General features: G+C 38.7%; 2 protein-coding genes across 2 annotated transcripts; one reads left to right on the forward strand and one right to left on the reverse strand.

Moving 5' to 3' along the window:
* Nucleotides 1-679: 679 nt before the first annotated feature.
* On the forward strand, nucleotides 680-6112 carry npm1a (nucleophosmin 1a). Its single transcript, XM_058626411.1, has 11 exons — nucleotides 680-839; nucleotides 1966-2045; nucleotides 3588-3707; nucleotides 3797-3896; nucleotides 3996-4111; nucleotides 4203-4252; nucleotides 4618-4669; nucleotides 4758-4832; nucleotides 4923-5024; nucleotides 5121-5195; nucleotides 5336-6112. Exons 1-11 carry the CDS (start codon nucleotides 791-793, stop codon nucleotides 5384-5386), a joined length of 870 nt encoding a protein of 289 aa, XP_058482394.1. The 5' UTR covers nucleotides 680-790; the 3' UTR covers nucleotides 5387-6112.
* Nucleotides 6113-7698: 1586 nt separating this feature from the next.
* cldn7b (claudin 7b) lies at nucleotides 7699-11308 on the reverse strand. Its single transcript, XM_058628398.1, has 4 exons — nucleotides 10918-11308; nucleotides 9226-9390; nucleotides 9043-9127; nucleotides 7699-8666 (listed from the first exon to the last, which is right to left on the reverse strand). The coding sequence occupies exons 1-4, from the start codon at nucleotides 11138-11140 to the stop codon at nucleotides 8516-8518; spliced, it is 624 nt and encodes a 207-aa protein (XP_058484381.1). The 5' UTR covers nucleotides 11141-11308; the 3' UTR covers nucleotides 7699-8515.
* Between the last annotated feature and the right edge of the window lie 7028 nt (nucleotides 11309-18336).

The following is an 18336-nucleotide window of genomic DNA, read 5'->3' on the forward strand; positions in this document are numbered from 1 at the left end:
TTTCAGGATGTGTGTCCATGGCTTTATGACTGGGTGGAATAAAATATTTGCCTTTAGAAATGAAATGTTTTGATCATATTTGGCAGGCCCATCATAGTGCATTTAACAGAATAAAAAACAAACTATCAATACTGTCAAATCTATCAGTGTACAAACCCACAACAAGCGAAAACAGTGACTCACACATGGCGTGAATATTTCTATAAACTGGGAACATGTTTGTTTTAAATCACCCTGTGTTACACATCCCACATTATGTTGATATGTAAGCTATAGTTGCTGATATTTAGTGTAAACATACGTACATATATTATTATTATATTATAAACTTTTTTAATTTCTTAATTTCTTTTTAAAATTTTTAATTTTTAACTTGTGTGCTCTTTAAAAAAACTGGTACTTTTGAGTCTGATATGGAGCAACTGTAACGATGAACAAACAATTTTCTTTGGGATAATAAAAGTATTCTGATTCTGATTATAATTATTATTGTAATAATAATAATAGTAAATAATAATAATTTACATTACAATTCCATTTTGATCCACACTCCATACCAGATGGTGGCGGTAAAGCACCAAATCGTTGTTTGCCAACCGCCATAAAGACCTCAAAAAAGAAAAAGACCCTGCTCTGCACCGCCGTACCGTGGGGTGTCGCTGTGCCGCTCTTTTTCTTTGTTCTAGCAGAAGAAGACACGAGGCGACTGCTGCTGAGCCACGTGTGGTACGTCCCTTAGTTGTAGTTTGTCAGTCTTCCACCGCAGACCTATAGCTCTTTAACATCCACAATGGACAGCATGGACGAGGAAACAATGGCACCACAGACGTTTCTTTACGGTGAGATAAAGTCACGCGTGTTTTTTTCTGTGATATAAATCTCGGACAAAGTCTCCGTCTTCATGAGTTAGCACAGCAATTTCGAGGAAACTAAGTCATGTAGCCGCGTCTCCTCCTCAAAATGGAGGGTGACGCTTAAGTGGGCGCATTAAAATAAAAATAAAAGTAATAAGTGTTAAATGTTGTGTTGTTAGTGAGAGTGGAATGTAAAATTGCTGGAGGAGGTTGTAGTAGAAGACCCAGCTCTTCCAAGAGCATCTTCTGTCCTAGCACTTTACCCCCATCTGCACGCGCACCTTCTTGTCAGTCCATTGTTCCTATCTAGTGAATTTTTCCCCCGGGACTTCTTCTATGTAGCGTATATCTTTTTGTAAGTCGCTTTGAATAAAAGTGTCTGCTAAATGCTTGAATGTTAATGTAGTAGTGTGTTTGCCGCTGAACAGCGTGGTCGCACACGTGTTTGATATCAACATGGCGCCGCCTGCGGTTTGTTAACGGCTCTGATTTATTTAATCCTGATCTAACTCCACATGATTTTAACATCAGAATGTGCAAACGCTGACGCATCAGTGGGTTTAACTGCGTGTACATTGTTTGAGCCACACGTTACAAAAAAAAATCATCGTGGCTGGAAACTCACGTGGACCACGCTGAGTCTTCTCTGATTTTATAGTCTCACTTTAAAATTTGTCTCACGACGATGTCAGTAAATATCAGAAGTTATTTTTTACGTATTATTTTTTTTTTCTTTATATTCGAGATGAACCTGCCTGTTATTTTTCCTGATTAGTCAGTTGTTTGGTCCAGAAAGACTTGTCAAATACCTTTTACCAAACCTCAAACGAAAGACATCCTCAAAGATTTTGTTTTGTCCCCATTCGCAAAATAAGAAAAACATTTGTTCCCAACAAACATGTAATAACTGACCAAATAATAATAAATTCTTAATTCTTCTTATAATTGCTTTTCATCGATCAATCTGTCAATTATTCTGGAAATGAATTGAGTGGTTGGTCCATAAAATGTAGATCAATATTTGATGTCTTCAAATGTCTTGTGTCTTGCAAACAGAGGCAACATTTGTGTTATTAGATTAGCTTATTAACATTTTAACTCTTTGTTCCAGGCTGCGTGTTGGAGGCCGGAAAAGACGTGGAGTTCAATCCCGAGGATGACGACTTTGAGCATCAGCTAGATCTCAGGATGGTAAGCAATGGTGATGGGCATGAACAGAAACGTTAATTCAATTAACACATTATACAGGGAGCAGTGTAACTTTCTGTCCTTCACATTAGGTCAAATGCTCGCCTGCAGCTTTTTTTAAACATAGGCTTTATCTTTTGAAAATCCTAAAATATACCTCAAAATACTCCTACCTCTCTGCACCTGACTAACTGCCCGTGTTTCCCACCCTTACCATTGCTGCTTGTCTCCAGCAGTCAGACGTACCGTTCTTACTTTATCAGCAGCAGTGTTTAAATACTTGGGTATTAGCGGTGTCGCTGATCGAAACCACTTCATGATCTCGACTTTTGAAAGCAAAGGTGGAATCGAGAATTTAACTATGGAATTAGATTTGTGTCCGATCTAATTGTTCAAATGACACTTTTCATGAAGCCATCACTTTTTAAGAAGCAAGTAAAATCTATTCTATAATATAATATATAAAAATATTGTATTTTATAGAAAAATACAATATTAATATTAAGTCCCATCCGCAATAATAATTGCGGGTGCTGCTGACTGGCTACTGAGTTTTGGAACGACGGCTCAATGGACCCGATTTTTCCCAGTTGACATCCGACATCATAATTGTAAATATCTAAAGCGTGTCAGATTATAAAAGTTGGATACTTATAATTATTTTATTATTTTTCGGGTGTCGACGGGGATCTTGTTCCAGGCGGACAGCGACTCCAAGCCTGTGACAACTTCCGGTCCATTGAGCTGTCACTTCAAAATTCACTAGCTATAGATGTGTTTGTAGTAGGACTGGGCGATATTTTAATATATATCGATATATTTCTAAACAAGATATAACACAGGACAATATCGCTTGTAGCGATATAAATCATTTTGCATTAAAATGACAATACAAGAGCCCACACACACTTTCAATACCCACACTTTTCCCAGTGAGAGGTTTCAACGCCCACACTTTTTCTGCAGTTTTTGATTGGCTGTTCTGCCGTAAGCCCCGCCTCTCTTGGTGTGTTAGATTATTATTGTTCAGCGTGTGCTGAGGAGGCGGGAACAAGCTGGTTCATAGTTCACACACTATAGTTTTTTTTTATACAGACTTATTTTCCATTACTGTCAGTCACTTTTGGACATATGGAAGCCTGAAGTTGTAAATATTGATAATAAAATATAAGATTATTTAATTGTCATATCAACAAGCTGTGTTAATTATGTGAAATATTGAGAAAATTGTTCAAACCCAATTAATCATTCATTTTCACAGATACAATTTTTATTTCATGTTTGTTCCAATTTTATTTCTTTTAAAATTGTATTTTTTGGATTAATTACTGTATATTATTGTCATGCAGGAAAGAGATTTTTTTTATTTTTTTTCAAGGAGCATTTTTATTTATTTGGCATGTGGCTTAAACTTATCCCATCGCATGTGCACCATACAGCGTTTATATATGCAGATTGCATTTGCAGAAGGTTTTAACAAATATTTAAATTCTTTGGCCCATAATGCAAAAAGGATTCATTGTGAACGTTGATATTTATCTGTAGGCCTGTGTGGACTCCACCACAAAAGATGTACTCCACACAGTGGAAGTGGAAGGACATGACGCAGAGGGTCAGAAAGTCACAGCAGTCCTGGTCTCGCTTAAACCTTCGACCCTGCCAAGTGTGAGTAGACGTGATCTTCTCGACGTGCTGATAAATGTGAGACACGTTAACGGTCACTCGAGAGGTAACTCACTTAACTCTCGACACAGGTTTGTCTCGGAAGTTTCACAATCACACCGCCTGCAGTTTTCCGTCTGAAGGCTGGTTCTGGTCCAGGGCCAATCCATATCAGTGGACAACACCTCGTCAGTGAGTATTTTTCGGAGCGCACAAAACCAGAGCGTCGCATCAAAAAATATCCACTATTAGTGGAGGAAGAGTCTTAAGATTTTTGATTTGCTTTTAAAGTGATGGACGCTGATCAGTCTTTTGATGAAGATGATGAGGAGGAGGAAGAAGAGGAGGGAGAGGGTGTGACGGCATCAAAGAAAAGACCTGCGTCCTCTCCTGCACTTAAATCTCTGGTTTGTTTCAGCTCTGTTCATGTGTGATCTATCTTGTTCATAAAGTGTCTTTGCATCACAGTTGAAATGACCACACTTTATCTCCTTCCAGAAAAAAATGAAAATGGACGTGGATGACGACGACGATGATGACGATGATGAGTGAGTGTCCGGCTTCATAACACATGAGTTCTGACCTTTTCCCGTTTTAGAGAAAATGTTGTTCTGTTGGTTGCAATATGCCATTCGGCCACTAGGTGTCATAACTTCTTCACACTCCCACTGGGGGAAAAAAGCATGTGAACAGTAATTTTCATTAATTTATTGAAACATGTGCCACGGCTTTACAAATCAAACTTGAGGAAAGGTGTTTCCCCTCTTACCATTGCTGCTTATCGTCTCCAGCAGTCAGATCTGCGTTTAAATACCTGGATATTAGGGGTGTCGCGATCTTGCTTTGTAAATTGAATGTTGATCGAAACCCCTTCATAAACCTATGGTTCCAATTCTTGATTCTATTCTTTCAGGGACGACGATGATGATGAGGAGGAGAGCGAGGAGGAAGAATCACCCGTTAAGGTAATGAACAGGATTTACAGTCGCTCTTGCCTGCAGTAGCCGAATGTCCCACTGTACCTTATTGTCTCTGACGTTTTGTTTTATAAAGGCCAAACCAACGCCAACCAAACAGTCAGCCGCTCAGAACGGCAAGAGTTCAAAACCCAGCACGCCAGCAAAGCAGGTAACTGTTAGTTTGCATAAAGTTTCCATTTTTTAGGAAGTCAATAAATGTTCCATGTATTCACCATTTTCATCTTCCTAATATGAAAAGACTAAAGGCAAAGGCGAGAAGTCCCCCAAAACCCCACCTACTCCCAAAGCAAACCTAACACTTCCTGAGATTAAAGCCAAGTTAATGGAGGCAGTGAAGAAGGTATGTGGTTTTAAAGTTTTATTACTCCTCCTCCTGTGTGAACAGTTTTAATTTGCTAATTTCATAATAATGACGAATAATTTGTTTCTTTTACAGGGAGTGACATTACCTAAACTCCAGCCTAAGTTTGAGAACTTTGTGAAGAACGGATATAAAGTCTCAGATGCCAAGGTACAGTATAGAGAGAAAAAGAAGTCAATTGATTCCTTTTTAACGTGGAAGAAAATTACTTAAAAAAGCAACATACATGCAGAAAGAGCAGATGTGTTTTCTGTTAGATCTTCCTGTTTACCTCCTGTATTTTCTTTCAGAATGTTGCTGAGCTGTGGAAGTGGAGACAGGCACTGAAGGAAACTAAATAACAGCCCGAATAAACGCCATTAGTTTTATCGTCTCTTTTTATGACTTCTTTATATCCATAGCACCTCGTAAAACCCTCAAAAAGCCAAACTCAAATCCCTTCCACTTGTCATGAATCTATTCCGTCTAATCCAAGCTCAAGCTGCGTCCTGTATGAAAAGACGGGATCAGCAGTGGTGTGGATGGTGACGGTTAACTCTCACAGGGGCAGAGAAATCCATCCAATGAGAACCAACTTTCAAAATCTGAAGCTTTGTAAATGTGTAAATAAAATTGTGGCCACATTTTCAGGAGCATTTGTATGCACGGACAATAAAACAATAAAAACATGCATCGGTCCATTACATGACGGAATAAGGACAAATAAGAAAGCATTTTCCCGTTCATTGATGCTGAAAGTGCAGCATCTCGCAGCTGATGTCCAATAGGCTGACGGGGTAAAAACTTGAGTGACTGAATGAAAGAATTTGCAAACAAGTTAATTTTATGAGTCGCCTAAAACTTTGCACAACTTCGTTGCATGTATCGTCCAAAAGTAAAAGCCCTCTTGTCATCGAAGTTAACTGAATCGGCACATTATGTCATATTTGTTTTAAGTTGGGTGAAGTGTGTCTGTGCTTCACCCAACATCATTCCATGTTGACATGAAACGGGTTTGTCAGACTTGATTATGCGTTGGGTTTGGATGGACTCTTCCAAGGGTGATTAAATAAAACATATAATGTGGATATGTTGGTGTTTCTCGTTTGTGATACAGTCAGTGACATTTTAAGGGTGTGTTAATTAACATTAAATGCAATTAGCATCTGTTAATGTTTTAACTAAACATTTAATGCGCACTGATGACAGCCTTTCATTCTCGTACGCTACCATGTTCACTTTGCACAGGTAAGCAGGTAATTGGTAATAAGGGACGTAAAAACAAACTAGAAGTTACACAAAAATACATGTGTCCAACCTCTGAAGCCATGTGGCATTCACGGCAGAGACATTTGATTGTTTTTTTTAAATTGTTCAAGTATGTCCTTGGATTTTCTCTTTTTTTTTCTTTTGCCAGTGAAGTCATAAATGTGGGACGTTAGTGAATTACTAACCCTTAACAAACATGATCACCCGATACTCCCACTTTTAGACATTTCAAACATTTACATGGAAATACACACACACACACGCTTTTAACTAGTGTATCAACTGTGTGTTCAATTGGTCTCACTCCCACTTCCTGTTACACTTTCATCATCACTTGCACCTTGCAGGCCACTCCCCGATTAATCACCTCTGTTTGTAAAGGATCTGCCAAAAATATTCACTCAGTTTTTGTGTGTGTGTGGAATGATCCCTGCACAGTTTACAATATTTTATGAATATATCCAACACTTTATCTCACCTTGTCTGACTGGAAACTAGAGTTTGTGTTGCTTTGTAAATCACTCGCTCCCTTTCACCAAATTCCATGAAGAAAAGCAGTGATTTTACATCATCGTCACATAGTTGTCGATCAACTGCTTCCTCCATCAGGAAGTTCAAATGTGTTACTTTGTGACTTCAGTATATGAAATCCTTTGTTCCGTTAACCTCAGTGACACAAAGTTACCAAAAAAAAAGGCAGCAGTAGACCACGTGACCCACACTGCAAGATAAAAACGCACATTTTCTCTATGGAATTTGGTGTGGAGGAGTGAGCAGTTTACAAACATAGGTTTCCAGGGAGGAAAAAAGCTGTTTAACTGGAAGATAGTGTGACACATGAACATAAACATTCATTCTTTATTAGTGCATATGCCTGTGAGCTGGTTCAGTGCCAGGGGCCAGCAGGGGGCGCACAAAGCTCAGTCAGTGCTGATTATGTGATTTACAACCTATCTTTAAAAAAGCGAACAAAATAATGACACAACCACCCACAATAGTAACTGAAACACTGCTAAGTACTGATTGAGTGACATACTTGTTTAGATTCTAAAACTGTTTTAATTGTTGATTACCTATGGGATTGTATTATTTCATTGGACTGTAATTTAATTGAATCTAAATTGACTTTTGTCCTTTTAGTAACACCCAGTTAAGTGAACAAGATTTTTTAGTCTCGTACTTTACTTAACATATTGCACATATACTTTATTAGTATGTATATTTCATCCTTCGTATACTACGTCTTTACCCTTTTGTTTTTAACTTGTATTCTTTACTTGGACTAGTATAAAACTCAAATTTCCACTCTTTGAACTGATTAATATTTAAATTGGGCAGCCAACATTAAACTTCATTCTAAGATGAACCACTTTTGTATTAAAAAAAAAAGTCCAGAACCCAGAAACAATATATTTTTCACTTTTATTTTATGTACAACAATAACTCTGCACATCACACATTAAAAAGTTTTTAAAAACGAAACGTGCAGCAACAGCTACTGTAAATAAAAAAACATGATCAGAAGCCAAGCCCATTCACACAAACAGTAATCGGATGCAGAAATGGTTCACAACTTTTTGCATGCTGCATGTACGCAAAAAAACAACAATATTTGGCAATAAAGCGGGCAGTAAGCGGTCGTTTATACATGAAAACGTCACTCGGCATGTGGTTAACATGAACTAGTCTACAGCGTTGTTCATGTAAATGGGTCACAAAAACATGGAAAGAAACTGTTAATCAGGTGCCGGATGATGAACTATTACACATGAAGCCTCCACTGAAATAAATGGCTCACAAGTCGTCCACTGCCATGTCTGATTTCTGCTCAGTGCATTCAAACACGTGAACTCCAATAATGCAGCGAGTCAAACATTCACCACAGAACACATTGAACAATAAAATGGTGTTTAACTTAGTGCTTTACAAGTGTCAGCTTGAGTGGCAAGTACGTCACTCCGCCGTTCCAGGCAAGGCCAGTGGGACAATTCTTACGAGTAAATGGCTAATATTTAAAACTTGTACTGCGTCTCGTAGTATTACAGTAACATCACAGGGGAACCCTGAAGAAACTAAGATACAACATAAAAAAACAATAACAATAAAAATAAAAATAAAAAAAAGCCTCCTGGAATACAGCATTTCAAAGTTTCAATCTGTGAGTTGGACTAGCATGAGTGTCCAAGTGTTCCTTCAGCCTCTAACGCCGAGTCCTGTCGCGCTCAAACATACTCCTTGCTGCTGGGGGGTCTTGAGATGGGATACTTTGGCGTGGACTTGTCTCGGGGGCAGGATGCTGCCAGCATACCTCCTCCCACGACAGCCAGGAACGCTCCAGCCCAGGCAATGAAGATGGCTGATCCAAATTCGTACCTGGAAACCGAAAGATCCAGTTATTAAAAAGAGCAAAAACTGATGCAAAGAGGCCTCTGCTTCAGTTATTACACAGCATATGTACACGTTTAGATAAGAGTGTTTGAAGACAAAACATGATTTTATAGTGGTTAAAAAAAAAAAAAACTCACAATAACTTGATTTTGGTAAATTTTCACAATAAAAAATATGGTAAAGTGTTTAATATTTATTTCGACAAAGTACGTCCAGTTGCAGAACGTAAATTCAAACCTTCAAAATGGAAGGTCCGATTATTATGGGTGACCATCATGGGCGGTTTCCACTTGGTCTAAGTTCAAGTTTTCATAGAAATGACAAAACAAACATATCCAGCACAGTGTTGTGTGTAACTTACTTGGTATTGACAGGGGTGAAAGGGTTGTAGAAGGCTTGGATGATGTCGTGGGCGTACCAGGAGCAGGCAACAATGGAACACAACGCTGTAGCAGAGTAAACAACATGAACATTACGGCTCAAACTGTTGCACATCCAGGGATAAAAGAAAAACGAACAAGATTATTATGTATTTATTTATTACCTCCAACCAGGATGATAATGCCACCGACCATAGCAATGCGAGACTTGCGCACTTTGTCATCTCCTCCACAGGTGGTGCACTTCATTCCCATGACGGCGACACCTAAACCTGCCAGTGTTACTATAATACTGACAATCATGAGGGCACGGGTCGCCTGGAGGGCACCTGGATGAAAAGCACAGGATAGAGTTCATTATTAATTGTGAAAAATATCGAAAAACTATCAAAAAGTGGCTAAATAAGGTCACACAATTCAATTCTGCAACTTTTTGTGAAGATAACACTTGTTTTTAAAGCAGGTTTGATTTCACATGCTGCCGAAAGAGCTCTGTGCATGTAGAACAGACAAGCTTGTGTCTGCTGTGCCTCACCGCCACTCCCTTCAACAACACACCAAAAGAAACTGGCTCTAACCGGAAGACCACAGAAACTCTGGAGGAAGGGGGGGGGTTTGTATGCACGCACGTTTGAAACAGGTCGGACCAGGTTTCGTTACAAGGAAGCCACTCCCAATTTCAGCTCCTCTCAGGCCACTTTTCAGCAGGTGGACATTTTAGAAATGCAGGCTACTCTAGAATGGGAAGAATGTCTGTTGGCGTTCAAAAATATTCCAAAAATGTATAGTCTTGACCTTTGTTTTATGCAGTTCTGATGTCCTGTGATATATCCAAAAAAAATAAACATTCTGAAGAGGTATTTCTGAACAAGAGAATAAAAGGGTTCATGTTTAAAGAGGATTGTGATAGACATTCTACATGAGATTTTTTCAGATCATGCTACCATTGACCATTTTAGCTCCTAACATTAGAATAGCACACAGGAAGATACAATAGCTACCTTTTTCTTCATGTGTTTCTCAGTTAACTAATGCATCAAATGTTGTGCTGGGGAAATAGTGCTGCTGCCTATGTAATCTGGGTATTATGAGCTCAAAAGATTAGAATAGTGAAAGTAAAAGCACCACGTAATGTGATTTTTTTTAAAGACATTTCAGTTACAATAGTACATAGTTTTGGCCCCACAGAGCAGGAAGTTGCAGTCTTTACCCTACAGGCCATAAACAAAGCATCCGTTTGTTGGTCTGCTTCTGAGGTATGTTGACTAAACACTGGCCCATACAGGTGCGGTTTAATCAACTACCTGTGAAATGCAAGGCTTGGAATACAGGGCTGTATTCACACATGCGGGAGGAGGGGACAGGATATAATCATTACCTAGGTGAAAAAGTAATGCACACTTAAGCTGCAACAATAACCACAAACTATTTAAGAATTGATTAATCAGTTTGAGTTGTTTTTTTTTTGGGGGGGGGGGGGTATTTATTAAGCAGAGGAGGCCTGATAAACGCTATACATACAGGAAGTGCGTTTAACACTATGGTTTGAATACAAGGTAAGTTAATATGTGACAAAACCGGTTAACCGAAGCCACAGTCATCGAGTAACAGATCACAAAGGGCCTTGAAGGGGGCGGTAAACCGTCACTACTATGTCCTCCAAATAAACGAAAAGCATAAATCACACACTTTTAATCCACTTTACGGGCAAGAAATACTATTATATTACAATTTGCACCACACAGAGATGAGTCTAAGAAAAAAAAAGTAACAGTTTGCCTGTTAATTATAACAAATCACCTCCTAAAACATTCATTTCCAATTAATAATAATGGTATACTAATTGTGTAACTTACTGTTGAGCTGCAGGATGGAGTCATAGACTTTGCACTGGATTTGGCCTGTGCTCTGGAAGGCGCAGGACATCCACAGTCCTTCATACATGGCCACGGCTGTGATGATGTTATCGCCGACATACGCGGACATCTTCCACTGAGGCAAAATTGTGCCAATAATTAGTCCAATGACGCCCACGAGAGCCAGGATGAAGCCCAGGATCTGCAGACCCTTGTTGGCCATTTTTCTTTTTTTGTCCTCTTGGCTACTTCAACGACTTGAATAAGAAAATGGGTGTCGACGTCCACCTGCCGTGAAGGTACAAACCAAAAACTTCTCTCTTCACTGACTGACTGGCTTTTGTAGCTGAACTCGGTTTGTTGTTGACAAACTTTGTGACCGTTAGCGAGCGAAAATGTGTTGTAATTCGGCGAACGCGCTTCGTTCTTCTTCCTCTCCACGCACCTGTTGCTCAGCCGCACCTTGAATGGGGAGGGAAGAGCGCGGACGAGCTTTTCAGGCGGTTTCTGAGACAGGTGGGTGGGCGGGGACGCGCACACAGTTTCGACTCATTACTGGCGACGAGAAAGGCGGAGGTTTCGTGACGTCACTGTTTCCTCCTGAAGTAGTGAAGTTGTCGGCACACCAGTGGCGCGCATAGACATTTTGAAGGGCAGGGGCGACCCGTGTATGGATGACATCATAATAAACAAAAGAAAGAGAGAATGAATAAATAATTAAATACAGAAAAAAATGAATGAATAAATAAATGAATGAATGAATGAATGTTGCCACATGTAAATAAACATCACACTGTAGGTGGAAATGATAAAGACAACAAAAATATAAACAGACAAGTGTCAACAAGTCTGATCCTGCCATTTAACCAAAACCAAAAGCCAACTTTAACTAAAATAAAAAGCTCTTTATATTATATGTTGGTGTGTGTAAGGCTACTTCTGATGAATATTATTTATTATAATTTTTCTAGGATTTTAGTAATTATTATTTTTATTATTGTTATTATTATTACTACATCATACATAAGAATTGCTGTTTAGTGACTAAAAAATACAGGTTGAATATATAATGCAATAACAAGCACTTCATAACTAATACCATTTTAAAAATGACCAGTCAACTTAGGAATGGGAAAAAAGTATGTGTGAGTGTGAGGACAAATAACACCCAGCAGCTTTGTATATTTATAACGTTTTATTACAGTGATATCAATGTACTTTACAACAGAAAGAAGAAGCAAAGAAAATGTATACACACAAATAGGCAAAGTCATTCATACTCCAAGAACATGCAGAAACACACGCACGCACACAAACACACACACACACACACACACACACACACACACACACAGCACAATACACAACATTTAATTGGAGGCAATGGGGCAAAGGTTAGTGTATTTTACGTGGACTGTAGTGATCTCAGGTTAACAGGCAGCTTGTAGGCTCCACAGTAAAGGAACACAATAACTAAAGGCTCTTAAATGACATATTGCAGACCAGGGTTCTCAAAGACTGAGAAAATCTGAATTTATTTTTATGTGATATTGATGTTGTATGCGATACAAAAACAAGATCTGTTCCAAGGATATAGCAGTTTGGGAGTTTTTATTGGTTTTAATTTTCAAATTTTGTTATTTTGTTAGTTTTTGGTAACTATAATAACCTATAAAGTGCATTTATTGATGTCTGATGGTGGAAAAGTGGGAAAAACTCTTTTAGGCTGTTGTCCAAGATAACTAATGTAATATATAAAGCTGTGCATTAAAGGTCAAACAGGAACAAATGGGGAATTAGGTTAACGTAAGCAGTAGCTGAGTGGGAAATAAACTCTCATATAACAATAAACATAGCAACAGTAGGTTCTGTTGTTGGGAGAATATTTAATACATTTATAAGACACTCTGTGAGTGCAAATATATTATAAGCATTGTTCCCCCCTGATCGGCTAAGGTGATGGTTATATATAACCTACACTCATTTTCTTTATACACAAACTGAGAAATCCGTATTTGAACATTATGGTGCTATGAGCACAAACAAAGTACACAACTGGAAACTGGACCAAGGTTTTATTGTTCAATAGACTGTTTTGATAACTGAGCTTATTTGTATTTTACTGTTCAAAGGGGAAGAAGAAGTAAAGTGAATTGAACTCCACTCCTCTGCCATAGAAACAATACAGTACATTTTACACTCAACAAACAACAGCAGGAGTGACTCAAAACTTATATGAAAGCCTGGAAAGTTTAAATTCAAATGTGCAATGATGGATCACGTTCACATAACATGACAGATAATTATCTATCTATTAAATGAAATTGCAGGCTTTGCACTTAGCATGTTTGTGGAATGAAAACGGTTGATTGTACAGCCGGGTCACATGGTGGAACAGGGGCTAGCATTGTTGCCTCGCAGCAAGAAGGTCAGCAGTTCCAATCCCAGTTAGACTTTCGAGTGCCTTTCTGTGTGGAGTTTGCATGTTCTGTCCCCATCTGTGCATGAATTCACTCCAGGTTCTCCGGGTTCCCAAAAACATGCAGTTTGGTGATTAGCTTCATTGGACAAGTGACGCCAGAGAACCCTAACCCCGCCTTTCACTCTATGTCAGCGACCCTTATGTGGAGGAGGAAGCAAAAAGACAATGGCATTACATTTATCATCTACATTAAATCGCTGTGTCATACCTCAATGTGAAAAGTGTAATTGTCAGTCTTGTCGAGTGAAGCTTCATCAGATTCATGTTGACTGTTATATTTCCCACCAGCGGCTGCCTCATATGTCACACTGGGGCTTGAATCAGTTATTTTACCAGTCAAACAGGTTTCATGGAGCCTGTCTGCTGCCGCGGCACTTCTTCAGAAACAAACAGTCTGCCACATACATGGAGGCCTAACTAAGACAGGCGTGTTTCTCACACTTTCTACTATAGCATGACCGTGTCTCTGTGTTTGCACTATGTTTTGAAATTACAACGAGACTTATGCAACTCTGTATATATTTTTAGATTGATACTGACAGTCACTCGCTGAGTCACAGTTTTGGCAAAACAAATAGTTCAGGAGCAAGGACAGTTTTGCCTGTAAAAGAGTTTCTCGACCAATCAAGTGAGTCATATAGAGACGGAACAGAATGACACTGACAGGAACAATGCGAGAGAGTTTGAACTCCCGCACAAGGTGTGGCCTCTCTGGGTGAGTCGAGACTATTTACTTCTTCAGGGAAAACATGTGACTTACGTTGAACTGTCAATCTTCAGCTTATTTTATGTTATCACAATATTGCACATTCATGTGCTACACGTTCATTTGCTTACAGGGTGTACCCCACCTTTTGCCCTACATCAGGGCTGTCAGAGTTATTTTAGTTCAGGGGCCACATACAGCACAATTTGATCTCAAGTGGGCCGGAGCAGTAAAATAATAGCATAATAACCCCTAATTTTTCCCTTTGTTTTACAAAACACATTATGAAAAACCTGACATTTCTTGAGATAAATAATTGCATTTTCAGCAATATTACGCCATTTACACATTTTAATTACAACTCACAGATCACAGTGGATTTATAAAGGCACACAACATTTAGTCACATGTGTCTGGAACTGAAAAATGAAGTATTGTGTATAGTATGAAACTTTCACAAATTCATCCAGCGGGCCGGATTGGACCCTCTTGTGGGCCGGTTCTGGCCCGCGGGCCATACGTTTGACACCCCTGCCCTACGTCCTCTGGGATGGGCTCCAGCAGCCCCACTGCTGTCATGTAGAGGATAAAGAATGAGTGAATTGAGATAGATATACAATTCAAGCACATACACAAAAGGTCAGATAAACAAGAATATCATGACAGTAACAAAAATGTAGTAATTTGCACGTCCCCTTTTAGTAAAAATGTGAATAAACACCCAGACAGTATTGTGGTTACCTCGCCTGCATGATGAATTGTGGTTTGTTTGGGTTTTTTTTTTTTTTTAAACAAGAAAAATGTATTATCAGCATTTACTATGACTCCCAACCGAGTCAGAGTCACCTGACGTGCTTGACAATTAATGACACAGCACTAAAACTGCATGAATTATAGTTAAACCAAGGCCAGTGAAATCACAGAAGTGTATGTATGAAGATATCTATATTTCTTGAATATGTTAAAATGTGTTTTCCCAAACAAGTCATTGCATACCTGAACATATTCCTTCAAATTTCCTCTGTAATTTGAGTAATAAATCTTTGGTAGTCAACTTCAGGACAAACTAAAACTGAAATATCTTGTATTTTATGTATTATATGTTTTAAGTTTGCTTAATGTTTATGCTCGGCATTGAAAATGAGGGTCTCCCGACTCCCTCACTTGATTTTTACAAATATTCAGCTCAGATAATGAATTCAAATTGAATAATATGAACTTATTTGTTGTTGTTTTTTTGTAAGTCCAGTCTTGTTTAACAATTAGAAATGAGCACCAGTGTGTTGATGCAACCATAACAACACTCCGTTTACCCCAAGGGTGCAGGGCATGGAGGAGACATTACATAAGACAAACAAACATAACTCTGAAGTTCAGTGCTGACACCTAGTGGTTAATGTGGACATGGGACCAGGCTGCAAACTGTCTGTGCTGTCTGTGAATTTTTGTTTTAAAATACATAAAAACTAATAATCAAGAAATTATTATTCAAAAGCAGTCAGTCATAACCAAGATGATGTTCACAAAGTGCAAGAATGCCCTTGTCTATACAGTTAGTGGATTGAATTGGATATTAAAAAGTGAAAATGTTGCTTATTATATCACATTACATAACATACAGTATATAATATAGGAAAAATGTTCTGTACGTAAACAATATAATAAACCGAGCTGATGTATATCACATTTCTCTTTTGAAATTACAACCTTTTATTACTCTTAACAGTACAACCTGTACAAAATTATAGAAGATTTCCTTCAACTCAGTCATATTACTGTCATTAGTATAATAGTATTCAATTGTTTTCATTTCCAGATGTCCATGTGGGTTTAAGTTTTGGGTTGTATATCTATTGTTCCCAAGTGTAGATGAATATCTTATGTGTTTTATGCATAGAAAATAATCACCCAACATTATTGATATCCCATTCAGAAAAAACGAAATGAAAGCAATAATCAAAAGTCCCATCTGTAGGAGCCATGTCTCATTTTAAGTTGTAAGTTTCCCCCCCAACCACTAGGGGGCTGTAGATTTCATTTCTTAGATTGTGCCTGAGGCTGGCACCGGCCCTGGGTCATGCTGGGGGATTTGAGTCACCTGTCACTTCACTCAGGTGTTGCTAACTTGGAGGCAAACAGTTTTCTGCACGTTTTGGATTTGTTTATCGCAAATAGAAATGTGCCTGTTTAATGGAAAAGGAAAATAAGCGGACATTGGAAGAAAAAAGAAAAGAAATCGCTGATTTGATTACAGACACTAAAGAAGAACCTGGTCGGGACTTTTACCTGAGTGCACGTAACAACAAGAACTAACCTCAGTATGGGACTTAGTCGCTATTATAGGCAGAAAATTGCCTCTTTGGAAGAAGAAAAACCCGGACCCGTTTGCACAGCGATTCAGCGGACAGGTGAAATAGACGCTGCTATAGAAACTTCTCTGGAGCGAGCTATTGGAGCCACCGGGATTCCAAGCAGCGGACATCTGGATGTCAGATCATCAAATGCCGGCAAACGCACCATTGGGGTATGTGGTTAATGCATGACCATTGTAATTATCGTATGCACACATAACGGTCCGTATATGCGTAAATCCAATAAATCCCGCAATAAACTTTGCGTGACATCAAGTCAATACGTGACGTTTGCGTTGGCACAAACTATTCGTTTGCGCGTCCATAAATAGACCACGGACTTTCGGGATTTGGAGAGTGAGGCTGAGACTTTTTTTGTGGGCGGGGAGGTAAAAGCGCACTGTAAGGAAGACACAGCCAAGCCTTTATTGGTTAAAATAAGCAATTTAGAAAGTGAAAGACTAAAATAAATAAATAAATGTAAAAAAAAAACGTAGGAAACCCCCTCATATGAGAACGATTAAAAAAAGAGGCATGTATGTATTGTTACTACAGGTTATAGGGTCATTTATTGTCATAAGAATAAATATGCCCGCTTCGGATAAAATATAACCAAATGTGAACAGTTTTAAGTTCTCAGTGAGCTTTAGTCGAGTTGACTTCTGTTATGGTTATCTTGTATCATTCACTTCAGAGACCACCCTCTCCTTGGAAGTCCTTTTCCACCTTGCAGGCTCACAGCAACAATGGACCATTGTAGGTCTGGATGTAGCTCTGTGACACAAGAGCCATCAGATCACCTGTTGAAGTACCTTGAATAGAAATATGTAATTTTTATTACATACACAAGTACTATTCACTGAAAAGTCACTCGTTTGACTCATGTGTGCTCATGTGCTGGTCAAAAATAACTCTCAAGTTTCCTCACAGTGGAACTGGAAGCCATGGTGATGTGGTCAGAAAGTGGTCAGAAAGAAAGTTTTTCTCCAAGGTGTTTAGGACCAAGTATAATGACCTCAGTTTTGTCCAAGTTTAAAAGTAGAACGTTTACAGATCATCCAGGACTTGCTGTCTCTGAGACATTAACTGGAGTTGAACCACCTGAATTATTTAATGCGGCCTCATTAATAAATATAGCGTGTGTCAATAAATATAGAGTGTCAATAGAAGTGCATGTTGTATAAGCCCAAGCACTGAGCCCTTTGGAACTCCACAATTAACTCATATGCGATGAGGCGTTATTGATGTAAACAAACTGGAATCTATCAGATGGGTGGGATTTAAACCAGCAGAGGGCAGTACCACACATCCCAGGAGTCTGCCCCAGTCTCTGTAATAGAATATCATGATCAATGGCATCAAATGCAGCACTGAGATCTAACAGGACAAGTATAGAGATGAGACCATTATCTGAGGCCGAGAGAAGGTTGTTAATAACTTTAACTAATGCTGTTTCTGTGCCATAATGTATCTATCAAAAAAACGATTGGACATAGGTCGGTAATCGGCAAAAACATCTGTGAAGAAGCTTTTAAAAGCTTGGGGTACATATCCAGTTAAAGGATAGATTAATTTGATTTAATATGGAATTGTTAAAGGTAAAACATCTCTAAACAGTTTGGTGGGGATGTGATCTGACAGGTTTGGATGATGATGCCAATGCTGTTAATTCAGGGAGATCTATAGGGGGGAATAGGCAGCTCTAGCTTTATAGATAACTTTTTTGTATGCTACGAAACCATGATTTCAGAACACCATTTTCTTTCTAATCTACATAAAACTTGTTTAAGAGTGCTAGTATGTGAGGAATTAAACCATGGTGCTACTCTCCTCTGATTAACCACTTTCTTTTTTCAGAGGGGCAACAATATCTAATGTAG

This window comes from Solea solea, chromosome 4, assembly GCF_958295425.1.
Source record: "Solea solea chromosome 4, fSolSol10.1, whole genome shotgun sequence".
NCBI lineage: Eukaryota > Metazoa > Chordata > Actinopteri > Pleuronectiformes > Soleidae > Solea > Solea solea.

What these genes read in the sequence shown, in the direction of transcription:
- npm1a (XM_058626411.1), top strand. Translation starts at nt 791, where the DNA reads ATGGACAGCATGGACGAGGAAACAATGGCACCACAGACGTTTCTTTAC. An exon ending in ATCAGCTAGATCTCAGGATG is followed by an intron (nt 2,046 to 3,587) that starts GTAAGCAATGGT and finishes ATTTATCTGTAG; the next exon opens with GCCTGTGTGGACTCCACCAC. An exon ending in GACGATGATGACGATGATGA is followed by an intron (nt 4,253 to 4,617) that starts GTGAGTGTCCGG and finishes CTATTCTTTCAG; the next exon opens with GGACGACGATGATGATGAGG.
- cldn7b (XM_058628398.1), bottom strand. Translation starts at nt 11,140, where the DNA reads ATGGCCAACAAGGGTCTGCAGATCCTGGGCTTCATCCTGGCTCTCGTG. An exon ending in CTCCATCCTGCAGCTCAACA is followed by an intron (nt 9,391 to 10,917) that starts GTAAGTTACACA and finishes CTTTTCATCCAG; the next exon opens with GTGCCCTCCAGGCGACCCGT. An exon ending in CATTATCATCCTGGTTGGAG is followed by an intron (nt 9,128 to 9,225) that starts GTAATAAATAAA and finishes ACTCTGCTACAG; the next exon opens with CGTTGTGTTCCATTGTTGCC.